Source organism: Elgaria multicarinata, chromosome 9, assembly GCF_023053635.1.
Source record: "Elgaria multicarinata webbii isolate HBS135686 ecotype San Diego chromosome 9, rElgMul1.1.pri, whole genome shotgun sequence".
Lineage (NCBI taxonomy): Eukaryota > Metazoa > Chordata > Lepidosauria > Squamata > Anguidae > Elgaria > Elgaria multicarinata.
Genome location: NC_086179.1, coordinates 22,730,079 through 22,742,676, shown reverse-complemented (window position 1 = coordinate 22,742,676; position 12,598 = coordinate 22,730,079). Strand labels below are relative to the sequence as shown.

The window sequence follows — 12,598 nt, the reverse complement described above, 5'->3', positions numbered from 1 at the left end:
GTTTTATCACTGGGACTCAGTTTTGCTTTGTTCACTAACCCAACATATAAAGTGTGGATCTTTGTGCCCATATAAAGGCAGAGAAGGCAGGTAAAGGCAGAGGAGGCTAAAAGGAAAGGCCCAATTCTCATCTTTCAAAGAAGCAGGTTATACAAAGATCTGGAGACAGCTTTGAATACTGCTGAGTATGCAACATTATCCTCCCCCCCACACACACACCTGTACCCCCCTTTGTTCTTTGTATTTAGTTCCCAGGACAAAATTTTCTTTACATAACATGGTTGAAAGGAAAACTGCTCAAAGCAACCTTGAAAGGAGCAAGAAATGCTCAAGCAACTAGCCAATGAATCTGATTCTGGGGGGGAAATGATGAACATGGTCAACTCATCATTAAGAGCACATCTTTGTTGTATGAAGCACACCATATGACAAAACTATACATTACCTGCATATCCAAGTAACAAAAGCCAGGCAGTTTTTGCTGGGAAGGGAATTTGGAGTACTGAAACATCAGAGTGTAAAGGGCTATATTTAACCCTTTCTTTGCCATCTATTTGTCTGCTCCAAATTGTTGTCCAAAGCAATGTCCCTCCCACCAAGTTCCAAGTATTTAATTTCATTCATTCATTCATTCATTCATTATATTTCTATTCCGCCCCATAGACGAAGTTTTCTAGGGGGTTCACATTAATTTGGAGAAGCACATGTAGGGGTGAATATTAGCAGAGGCCCATATGAATTTGGAACCCTTTGGTACAAGGTTTTCAGGTTGGAAAAGTAGCAGGCATCCTTTTCTCCATCACCACTACTTCTTCATTCCAAATTTCTCTTCTAAACCTGTTTTTCCCAAAGAAATGCCTTTATTTATTTATTTTTATTACATTTCTATATCGCCCAATAGCCGAAGTTCTCAAGGTGGTTCACAACAATTAAAACCATAAAAAACAAAAAAACAAATAACAGGTAAGTTGTAGTTAAGCCCTGTGTATAGTGTATTATATGTTAAACTTCTGTTTCAGTGTTCAAACTCAAATATTACCTGCATGAGCTGCTGCTTCAGTTTTTGCATTTCGGAGATGTTGAGCTCACTGAAGAGATCAGAAACGGGGTTTAGAGATTCTCCTTTCCTAACTGTGGGAGTCCGAAAGTCACCATTCATTTTCATGTGGGGTCCATGAATGTGTCCATTCATTTTCTCATCATTATTAGGTTCATTCCCATCCTCTCCAAACTTTAATCCATCTACCGAGATATTAATATGGTTATTATACATACTATCATTTAGATTGATATACTGGGCAAGTTCCTTCCTCAGGTTGTTCTTTTGCTCCCTCTCATTCTTTAATGTCTCCAGGGCTTCCTCTAGCTGATGTTCAGCAATCTCCTTTAACCGGATGGCATCTTCTAGCTGGCTATTAAGCAACACAGTCTCTTCCTCAAATCGTTTTATCTCATGCTTCAGACCTTCATATTCAACCTGAATTAGATAAGATAAAGAACATTCATAATACTAAAATTTGGATTTATAAACAACCTGCCATTTGCTTCATCTGTTGAACTAAGGCACCAAAAAAAAAGGAGAGATTATACACACACAGAATCATTGGGTGGTGAAAGGACCCAGATATTACTGACTGCATAAACTGGCGACTAAAAAGATGCCTGGAACCACGGTTATTCTGCCATTATTCTATTCTGTCATCCCTAATAAGGTTTATGTATTGGAAACTAAATAAGTTTAAGAAAAAGATGGAAGAAGCATTGGGAAAATATGGAAGGGTAACAAATGGAAGATAGTGACATCTGGAACCCCCATAAAATTCTGAGTTTAAAACAAGCAATTGCATAATAAAAAGCCTCATCTAGAAGCAAATTCATTCTTTTCAGTCATTTTTTTGAATACATTAAGATCACTTAGGTTGTGTCATGTCTAGCCCTGCTCCCCCTGGGTTGGAAGAAGGTGTTTCAGGTGATCAATCAGAATCAGACTCTGAAGTAGAGGAGTCGGCGCCAGAAACAGGCCAGCCTGTACCAGTGGGGGAGAACGCTCTCACACTTTCTTATCCAGCTGGGAATGAACCCTCTCCAGAACTTATCTTCTGAAGGGCAAACAAAACACAGTCTGTGGGAAGCCAGTATTCTTCCGAAGGGGAGAGCACGGAGAGGTTAGTTGATCCTAGAGTGGTTAGTTGATCCTAGAGTATGCCGCAGACTAAAATGGGTGGAGCTAAAGGAAGGCGAGAGAAAGTCAGCTGCATCAGAACTAGTCTCTCTGAAGTTAACACATTTTGGGAAATGGCTTTCCTTTCTTCTTGACAGGACAATTGTCTCGCTTAGTTTGCATAGTTTTGCCTAGGGGAAAGTTCTTAGAGATTAGACTCTCTTCAGGTGGGAAGGGATGTACAGTATATTGCTTGAATAAAGCTTTGTCGATTACTTAGCAGGCCTCGTTATTGTCTCCCAAGAAGGCAGGAGGTTTTGAGAAACATGACAGGTTGCAATCCTATACCCTTAAGTTAGAGTAAAACCCATTTGATGCAATAGGGCTTACTTCTAAGTAGACATGCATAGGGTTGTGCTGTAAGAGTGGTTTTAAAAAAACATAGCAAAACCTAATCATGACAAGGGAGAAGTTTGAAAGATTGCACTGAAACGTATGAATGTTCCCAGGAAATACACATCCAAACTCTCTAGTCAAATTTATCAATATTCATATACTGTATGATGAGAGAGGGTTGGCTCTTTGCTAGCAGTAGAAAAAACACAAATGATTTCTTGTGTGATGGAATCAGCGTACATTTACATACTATTCAAGTAATACAACTGCTATGTAATGAGTAATCTCAGAAGTTAATCAGCTCTTCTCAAATGATGTAATTAGCAGTGAAATTTTATCTTGAAAATGAGAGCAATTTTCTGGGATACAAGAAAACAAAAATGACACAAAATTGCCTCTTTTAAAAAACTTTTTTTTCAGAAAGCCAAACACAGCCTTTGTTTACAATCTTCTGTTTGTGTTCATTATAGAATGATGTGGGATATCAATTACTTCTAAATATAGCATGGAATCCCAAAAGCTATTTTGGGCAAGCATAATGGCTTGCAAATCCCAATGGGGTTGTGACTATTACTTCGAGTAGAACCAGTACGATGCAATATCACAAATTGCTTTTGAGATTCCCTTCAGTTTTTCAAATGTCTTCTGTCACACTCTTAGGGCCATTTCTGCTTGGGAAATAAACGCCCAAATCCCTACTGAGCACACAGGATGGCTCTTCAGATCATGGCCATTGTCTGACAATCAAGATAGACTGCAATTCACTGGTGCATTACTTCAGCCCCCAGGGCCAAATCCAGTCTACTTCAGATCCCCGTCCAGCCCTTCAGGATCCCCAGAAGGCACCAACCCATTTCCCCCAACCACCAGTCATTTGGTGGACCAGCTTCATGAAAAGGAATAGGAGCTATAGTATTAAGAGAAATTTAACAATCACATACATCTTTAGACAGAAGTACATATTACAGATGGCACCCAAAATGGCCTCCCTATCTCACATTCTCCGCGTCCCCTGTTCCTCCATTATGAATACCTCATTTATCCAATCTTGACCCTGTTCAGATAACGTGATAAGCCATGGTGGGTTTTGAGCTAAACATATAACTTAGCGTGTTGCGTGAACCATGACTTCGTAAGTTGTGTGAACCATTCCTAACCTTGTTTTAAACATGCCCACTAACCATTTTCTGCAAAAGGGTTAGCAGCTTAACCATGGCTGTGTGTTGTCTGAACAGACCCATTGTGACATAATGGCATAATTGCAGCCATATCATTAGCTGCCTCTAATGGGAAATGCATGATGATGTTACAAGATAGAAAGTGATTCTGCATGTGTAATGCACTAGGGTGTGCATCTGGAACCTTGGTGTGTCTCAAACTAGGGTCTCCAGCAGTTAGGTTCCAGCACCTTGTAGGCCTGGCAAACTGAGCCCTGTGTTTCAAGGGTGCCATCTAGACTCAGATCCACCAGAGCACATATTCAACCACAAGTCACTGGTGGATCAGGAAGCCTGACCTAAAGATGGATAGTGATATAATGACAAAAGTGATGGAGAGCATTATTATACTATGTACTGCTTGGATGTGCTTTTAATCCACTTTAAAATATCAACAGCAACTTGTTTCTGATACCTTTATCTTTTTATTCTAAAATAATTATTTCTTGTTTTAATAAAATTTTGACCTTGGCTGCACTATTACTGATTCAAGTTAAAATATGTAAAATATATATCTATACAGTTAATATTATAACATTGTAATTGTCACTACCCCTAAGTTACTACTCTAGGAAACCTGTATGCAGTGTATACAATGTAAGTCTATGTGGCAGGGTGTGGCTGCTTTATTCTTTTACTATGTACACTGTAAAAGTACATTGCAAAAGTACATGTACATTGATGGTGCTATATAAATAAATAAATAATAATATATGCTTGGTGTCTTCTTGGAAGAGCTTTCCCAACCAAACACTCTGCAAGCCAGCCAGCCCTACCCCCCAATGCTTTAAAATTTTGCTTAATAAAACAGACAAGGGTTTGTGTCCAATGTTAGTTCTACTTAGAGTAGACCTATTGAAATTAATGATTTACACTGGATACAATCAATGGGCATGTCTACACCTATGGGCTTTCTGAGACTCGGGGAGGGAGAGGATCTCAATCTTTCCGGCTTCCGCAATCCTTCCCCAGCACCCACACACCAGCACGATGTCCCGGAAGGAAAGAGGGACGTCCAGCGCTGCGTGTTCTTGTGTTTCCTTTGGAAGGAGGAGCCAGTCGTGCAATTGCGTGGCCCCGATCCTCCAAAAAAGTAAGTAAAAATTATTTTTTAAAAACTTTGAACAAAAGCACCAGCAGAAATCCTGGGGATGGTGAAATTGCTTTCCCCCCACCCCCGACGGGCAGGGAATCACCCTGTGCAGCTCCATGCCCCTTTAAAGAGCCCTGCTACCCATGGGGAGGAGGGAGGACCCGGGAGCACTGGCCACACCAGCCACGGTCCTTGGGGTTGTCCTGGGACCGTGGGAAAACCAGGAAATCTCCAGTTTCAACTATCCCGGGTAAAGTCTCTGGTCGTCCCCAGTTGACCCTAGGATCCCCTCTTTGGAGGGGATGGCCTAGAGATGACCCTGGGATAAATGGATGATGTAGACATGCCCTAAGACCTGTAGCCCACAGTGGCACCTAAAATTCTTCACCTGATGCAGCTATGGTTTACCTTGTGATTGGACTTAAGGTCAATCTGGCCCAGTGCTCCACTTCCATCAGTGGCCAGCCTGAAAAAGTCACAGATAGTAGCCTCTCCAGCCCTACTAAATGAGCTCCTTTCTTTTTTAAAAATTGGAGATGCCGGGATTCGAATCTGGGATTTTCTACATACAAAGCATATTCTCTAGATGGACTCCTGCTTAAACTGGTAATGAGATGTATATTCTATTTGAAAATGAAATATTATTCAGCAACATTAACCACCCTAGAGGCATTCAAGAGACAGCTGGATGGCTGTCAGGTACGCTTTAAGGTGGAGCAGGGAGATGGACTCACTGGTCTTATAGGCCCCTTCCAACTCTACTATTCTATGATTTGAATCGTTTTCTGAAAATCAATTCTGTGCTCACCTGATTCTGTTTCAGTGTGGAAACCAACTTTTGCAAAGTAATGTTTTCTTCTTCAAGTTCTGTATAGTCCTGAAGGAGTCTTGCCTCTCTGAACTTGTATTCCCTTATTTCATCTTTCATCCGAATTCTCTGCAGCTCTGCCATGTCATTGCTCTGGAAAGGAGAGGATAGATAAAAACAACAACAACAAAATTACTGTTTAATTTCGAGCAAAAAAGAAATAGGGCTGATGGAGACAAAAAAATAAATAATCAAATTCGGTTTAGAATATGTATCAAACCAGGTCCACTTTCATTTAGATTGTAAGTCATTCCTATTATTTATTATACCACTGCATCTCCACAAATAAGTAATTGTGGGAAGAAATATAAGGAATTCAGCCTCCCAATTAATTTCACCCTTAAACTGAAATAATCCCTGCAGAGTTTTAGTCTCTTATAACATTTATTTAGTGGATAAAGGCTTGTATCAAGTACAGTTACTAAGTGCTCTTCTTTCACAAATTCTGCTTCTCTAAAGGCATAAAGCAGATCAATGAGTAATGGAGACTGTGCTGTGAAGGTATTAACTATTTGAGAAAGGAAACAAGTTCCATCTTCACATTCTCAAAACAAGCACAGGAATTTGTGTCTCAGCATAAATGTAAAAGCCTCATACAGAACAACTAGCTAAAGAACTTGAGGAAAATCATTTGTGACGTAATGAAATATATGTGAAAGTTGGAAAGAGTGCTTAGGAATAATATGGGCTTATATTTCAGGATAAAGGTGGCATCTTGTTCCATATTCTGTAGCACAAATAGCCAGCCATGTCAAGTATGACAATGCCCAGAAAGGAATACAAGGGAAGTCCAAAGGAGTTAAGGATATAAACTATCCTTCAGTGACCAAAGATTACAATTATTTATTTATACATCAACACTGATGGACATGGAACACTATAGAGCTGGGGGCTCTGGCATAGCGCCATGGGCATCAATGTGCCCTGTCTTGTGCCATGTTCCCTGTCCCTCATTATTTGAATTGCCACAATAATTGTTGGGGGAACTCATGTAATATAGTACGCTAGAGACTGAGAGTTTCTCTACACAAGGGATTTATTGCACAGTTGTGATTGGTCACTCATGGAAATTTGCAGGACCTTTACACAGCGTCATCAACCTCCAGGAAGTCTCCCACGCTCCCCCCCCCCTTTATCCCGCTTTCATAAAGAATGGAGATAAGCTGTAATAACAGTTAATAGTGCTATATTAGCAGTGTGTAATGCAGGCATTAAGCTATATTTCAGACACTAGATGGCGCTGTTTCATTGAACATATCCAGCATTGCTGAGAAGGATTCAGTTCCAAATCATGCATTTGCCATCTAAAGGAGCCCATCATAAGCTGGAAATACTCCAGGAGAAGAAACCGCAGTAAGGTTGCAGGATTTTTGCTTAGGGAAAAGCCAGTCCCAGCTTCAAATTTTGTTATGAACTATTTAGATAGCCTTTGACAAGCCATTATCTCTCAGCGATGTTCCCAATGAGGCAGTCGCGATGATGGTCGAAGAAGAACTGGGGGATCTGGGCGGGAACCCTCCTGCACATGCACAGTGTGGAAGGGGGGAGGGTTCCCACCAAAATGGCTCTTAGCTATGGAAAATTCCCAAAGCATGGCTTTGCGCAGGCACAGAGCCCACGTGTGTCATGCACAGAGACCACGATGAAGAATGTATGGAAAGCAGTGTACTGCTTTGCAGTATTTAAAAATGTTGTTATTACTTATATTATATTTTCCCTTCATTCTGAGTGCTTCTAGATGGAGTACTAATAATCAAAAGGCTATTCCATCTTTTCATCCCCATAAGATTTTTTTCTGGTAAGAAAAGAGATGGAAGAAGCAGTGGGGAAACATAGGAGAGCTACAAATTTAAACAACGATGCATGGGCTCTCCATAAAACTCCATGAATAAGGGAGTGCACAATCACACTCCTTTCCGGAAGCATCCAATCAGAGAAAAGTCTGTCTGAGACCCTGGGGCCCACAAGCAAGGGGATGCACAATTGTGCTCCAGTCCCCAGACAGAGTACCAAGCAAGAGCTGCTTGGACGTTGTGCACCCTCTTATCAGTGGGGACACCGGTGTGACATCGGTCTGGTCTGAACTGGATTTAAATGCCCTCAGTCTGGCATTGCCAAACTGTTCTCTTTCCTTTATGTTTTCCTTCCACTCCCCTTCACTAGTATGTAAACCTGAGGACTTAGAAATGTATGCCATTATTGTTATGAACAAGAAGAATTATACAAAATGAGGAACTTGTAGCATTTTACATGTATTTTTAATCTCTTATCATCTGTCTTGTGCTTTCAGGATGGAGTAGGCAATGAATAAGATGTCCCTTATCTTTCTAAAATAATAAGTGCAATAATTTGTCTGCATCTCTGCTCCTTTTACAATTCTAAGCCATGAAGTATAAATTAGCTATAACTGCTCCCAGGGCTTTGTTTCACTTTAAATATTAATATGACACAGAAACAAAAACACTCCGTGCAAAACGATTTCCGCAAAAGATGTATAATTCTTGTCACAGAAAACAGTGGGCCCTTGCTGGATATATTCTGACTACAGAGAATACCTGCATTGTGTTGGAAGAGATTCAACAGCCAGCACTATGTCATTCTAGATATCCTCACTTAAAAAAAAATAAAAAATAAAAAAGCAATTAGCTGCATTCATTGGATAAGGTGCGTCCTCTTTCTCCAGAGCACAGATAAAAGCATTTGATGGATTTAGTTTCATTTTAACCCATACACTGCCTGACATCAAGGAATGGAGTGTGAAACTGTATGCCATTTAAGCGTTTCTTTGACGAGAAGTCCCGAAGAATGAGCTGCCACAATGGCGGTCAAAAAGAAACTGAAAAAGTAGGCGGGAACCCAGTAGACATGCGCAGTTTAGCGTAGGGGAGGGTTCCCGCCTAAAATTATCATAAGCTTTGAAAGTTCCAAAGTTGAGCTCGCGCAGGCGCAGAGCCCACGGGTGTGATGCACAGAGACCACGAAGAAGAAGTAAGTATTATCTTTTTTACAGGGCATTCTGAATTTCCGTATTCCTTTCCAAAAGCAACATAGTTTTTCCAAATGCAGGTAACTAGGACAAGACAAGACAAGACAAGAAGTTTGGGGCGGGTCCTCAGCTTTATCATTTTGCCCGCCCCCTCCAGGTGGTACCTTTGTTTCACACCTCTTTTTCTTCTGAGGTGAATGGCTGACTGCTGTCTGACCTTCTGTTTCCAGGTGTTCTGGCCGGCAAGGCGCTTTGTCATTTAGAACTTGTGCATACCGTAATAATGAAACCAAACTGAACTACCCTTTCCCAACTACATCACCCATTTGCCCTCTGCCCAGTGCAGTCTATCTGTTCTCCTTTACATATGCGACCTCTCAAAAACTATTTCCAGTAGTATTAAACACAAATTCAACAAATATACACACATTAAAAATCAGCAACAGAAAAAACAAGCCTCTATAAAAGTTACCTAGGGAGGTTGTGGGCTCTCCCATGCTAGAGGCATTCAAGAGGCAGTTGGACAACCTTCTGTCAGGGATGCTTTAGGGTGGATTCCTGCATTGAGCAGGGGGTGGGACTCAATGGCCTTGTAGGCCCCTTCCAACTCTGCTATTCTATGATTCTATGATTCTATGAAAAGCCAGATAAAACCAAACAAAACCAAAATTATATTCTTTTTTTAAAAATTAAATGGTGTCCAAAAGATAACAGAGAGAGCATCAGGCAAGGCTTTTGGGGGAAGCACCGCAACAGAGGAAATCCTATCCCAGATCCTCATCTGCTTCACCAAAGATGGCGGAGAGATCCACAAAAGGACTTCCAATGTAGATCTTAATACCCAGTATGGGAGGAGATGGTTCATGAGATATATAGGACCTGGCCAAAATAGGCTGGGGAGACCCTGTGGGCCACATCCAGCCCATAGACTGGAGTTTCTCCATACCTGCTTTAAAGATTAAACTAGCACGCTCAATTAAGTTCAGGAATGGGCACATTAGCAACTGCAATGCATTAGCACGTCCCCCTTACAAAACAATGTCTTGGCTCGGGCTACACATTACACCCACCAAGGAGTTCTTTATTAGCTCAACAACCACTATTGATAAGAAGTGGAGGCTGAGAAACTCAGTATGCAGTGGCCCTGATTCATAAACCAAGTGATGCTAAACGATACATTGGGATGTGAGTTACTTTCTTCCATGTTGTCAATTCTCTTGGCCAATGTAACATGTTATCCCAGGCGTTAGTGTGGGCCAACAACAGAATGGAACGTATCTCCCTCCTGCCATCTCCAGACAGCGTGGCCATTGGCTGGGGATGATGGGAGCTGCAATTAAACACATCTGCAGTGTGCCGGATTGTGGAAGGATGGTCTGAGCTATGGGATAGGAAATTGTTTTAACTGTGATCTTGAACACAGAAATAGCAAACAACCCACCTCCTTCAAGCTCTGATTGTTTTCCTTTGTTGAGAAATTCATTCCATCTTTATATAGGTGGAGTGGAAGAGGTAAAAGCAACAACACTGAATTTTACACACAGCAGTAACTTATATTGCCTCTTTTAATGGCTGTTTAAAATCTGAGCTATGAGATAACATTTTAAAGCATACATGAATAAGCAATAGATAGCTGAAGATCATTTTTCAGATATTTCCTTGAAATAGAAAAAGTACAATCCAAAAGACTAGCCATTAAGATTGCTTATCTGCAATACAAAGAAAATCACTCTAATTATAGAATCACAATACCGCACACGTATAAGAGAAAGAGAGAAAGAAAAAGAAAGCCATTACACCCTATATAAATGGTATTTCTAATGCATAAACTCTTTAGATTGTTAACATTTCTGCTCAGCTGCATAAACATGGATGATGGAAACTGTGCTTATATCAGCTCAATAATTCAGGTGGCTACAAACATAGAAAACAGATGAGTTTATCTTCCAATACCTCATTTACAGTGCAGAAACCTCAGCAGAACGTGTGAGCAAAAGTAATTAATTATGCTGATGAACTGTTATCCATAAATTACAAGAGGCACCTGCCAGTCTGCAGCAGCAAAAAGTCAAATGGAACCATGGTACCTTAGAGACAAACTGGTTTATTGTTCCATGAAGTTTTGTAGACAATAGCTGACTTAACCAGATGCCTCAATAAACCAGCTGGTTTCCATCAGCATCACAGACTTCTTTGTCTTTTCTTCATCTTTAGGTTTCCACAAAGCATAGATTATCTTCAGTAAAGAGATTGATGTACATTCCCACCCAGCCCATTTGTTAATTCTTTTGAATGTTTTTAAACAGGAAATTTCCCAGCTAGAAATGTGTAATCACTAGCCATGTTACCATCCCTGCGAAGCAACAACTAGATGGCAATTCATTGACAATTCATTTGACAATTTCATTGCCAAAACAGTGACACTTCATTCACTGAAGAAAAGGTACCAAATAAATTGTAATATCATGAATACCCAGAACTGCATGTAAAACTAAATAGCTCATTCTTTAAAAACAAAGCAAAAATAAGAACTAAGAATTCAGGAAAGAGACTGGAGAAGTTACGTTCCTCTCCACAAAGTAAACTTCCCTGCCTCCTATCAAAATCACACACACCCTTATCCACAGGAAGAGTTAAGCCAAACAAAAATCAAGTCAGGCATTTTTAGTTTATTATTTAATTATTTATGAAAAATTTCAATTTTCATATAAATATTCTAAATAAATAAATAAATAAATAAATAAAAATTATATAACGTTCCCCATTGAAAATCTCAGAGCGGTGTACAAGATAAAATAAAATAAAAACAGAATAAAATAGATTTTAAAAGAAGCAAAATGCACAGTAATCCGTGGCTAGTCATTAAGGAAAGGCTTCCTAGGATAATGACGTTTTCAAGAGGCACCGAAAGGAATACAAAGTTGGCGCCTGCATGACCTCCAGAGGCAGGGAATTCCATAGGAGGGGGGCTACCACACTGAAGGCTCTTCCCCTGGTGGACTCCAATCAGAGAATGGGTCTATGTGGAACCACCAGGAGCAGGCCCTTGGATGACTTCAGTGACCGGGCTGGTTGGTAGGGGAGAAGGCGCTCTCTCAGGTACTCTGGTCCCAAGTTGTTTAGGGCTTTGTACTAGTGTATAAGAACCTTAAACCTGGTAGCAAACGGGCAGCCAGTGCAGTTCCCTCAGCAAAGGAGTTACATGCTGGAAAGGGGCAGCTCCAGACAACAGACGAACTGCAACATTCTGCACTAGTTCCAGCTTCCGGGGCAGCTTTAAGGGCAGCCCCACATAGAGCGCACTGCAGTAACCCAATCTTGAGGTTATCAATGCCTGTACCACCATGGCCAAGCTATCTCTGTCCAGGAGAGGCCGTAGTTGACGAACCAGCCGAAGCTGGTCAAAGGCACTCTGAGCAGCCGCGGCCACTTGAGCCTCAAGCAACAGAGATGGATCTAAGAGTACCCCCAAACTACGAACTTGATCTTTCAGAGGGAGTGCAATCCCATCCAGAACAGGCAATGAGCCTATCTCCTGGACTCGGGAACCACTCACCCACAGCGTTCCCATCTTGCCAGGATTCAGTTTCAGTTTACTGGCCCTCATTCAGCCCATTATTGAGTCTAGGCACTGGTCCAGGACCTGCACAGCCTCACCTGATTCAGCTGTTATAGGGAGATAGAGCTGCGTGTCATCAGCATATTGATGGCATTTAGCTCCAAATCGCCTAATGACTGCTCCCAATGGCTTCATATAGATGTTAAATAACATTGGGGACAAGATGGTGCCCTGCGGCACCCTATAGCTCAATTGCCAAGGGGCTGAGGAGTGGTCACCCAATGCTACTCTATGAAAACGACCCCGTAGGTAGAACTG

General features: G+C 41.1%; 1 protein-coding gene across 3 annotated transcripts in view; it reads right to left on the bottom strand.

Moving 5' to 3' along the window:
• Positions 1-12,598, bottom strand: part of BICD1 (BICD cargo adaptor 1) — a 148,299-nt gene that overhangs the window by 50,547 nt on the left and 85,154 nt on the right. For all 3 annotated transcript variants that reach the window (XM_063134962.1, XM_063134960.1, XM_063134961.1), the window contains exons 3-4: positions 5,676-5,828; positions 1,040-1,477 (exon numbers count right to left, since the gene is read on the bottom strand). In XM_063134962.1, the coding sequence (XP_062991032.1) occupies positions 1,040-1,477; positions 5,676-5,828 (591 nt within the window). The remainder of the gene's footprint in view (positions 1-1,039; positions 1,478-5,675; positions 5,829-12,598) is intronic.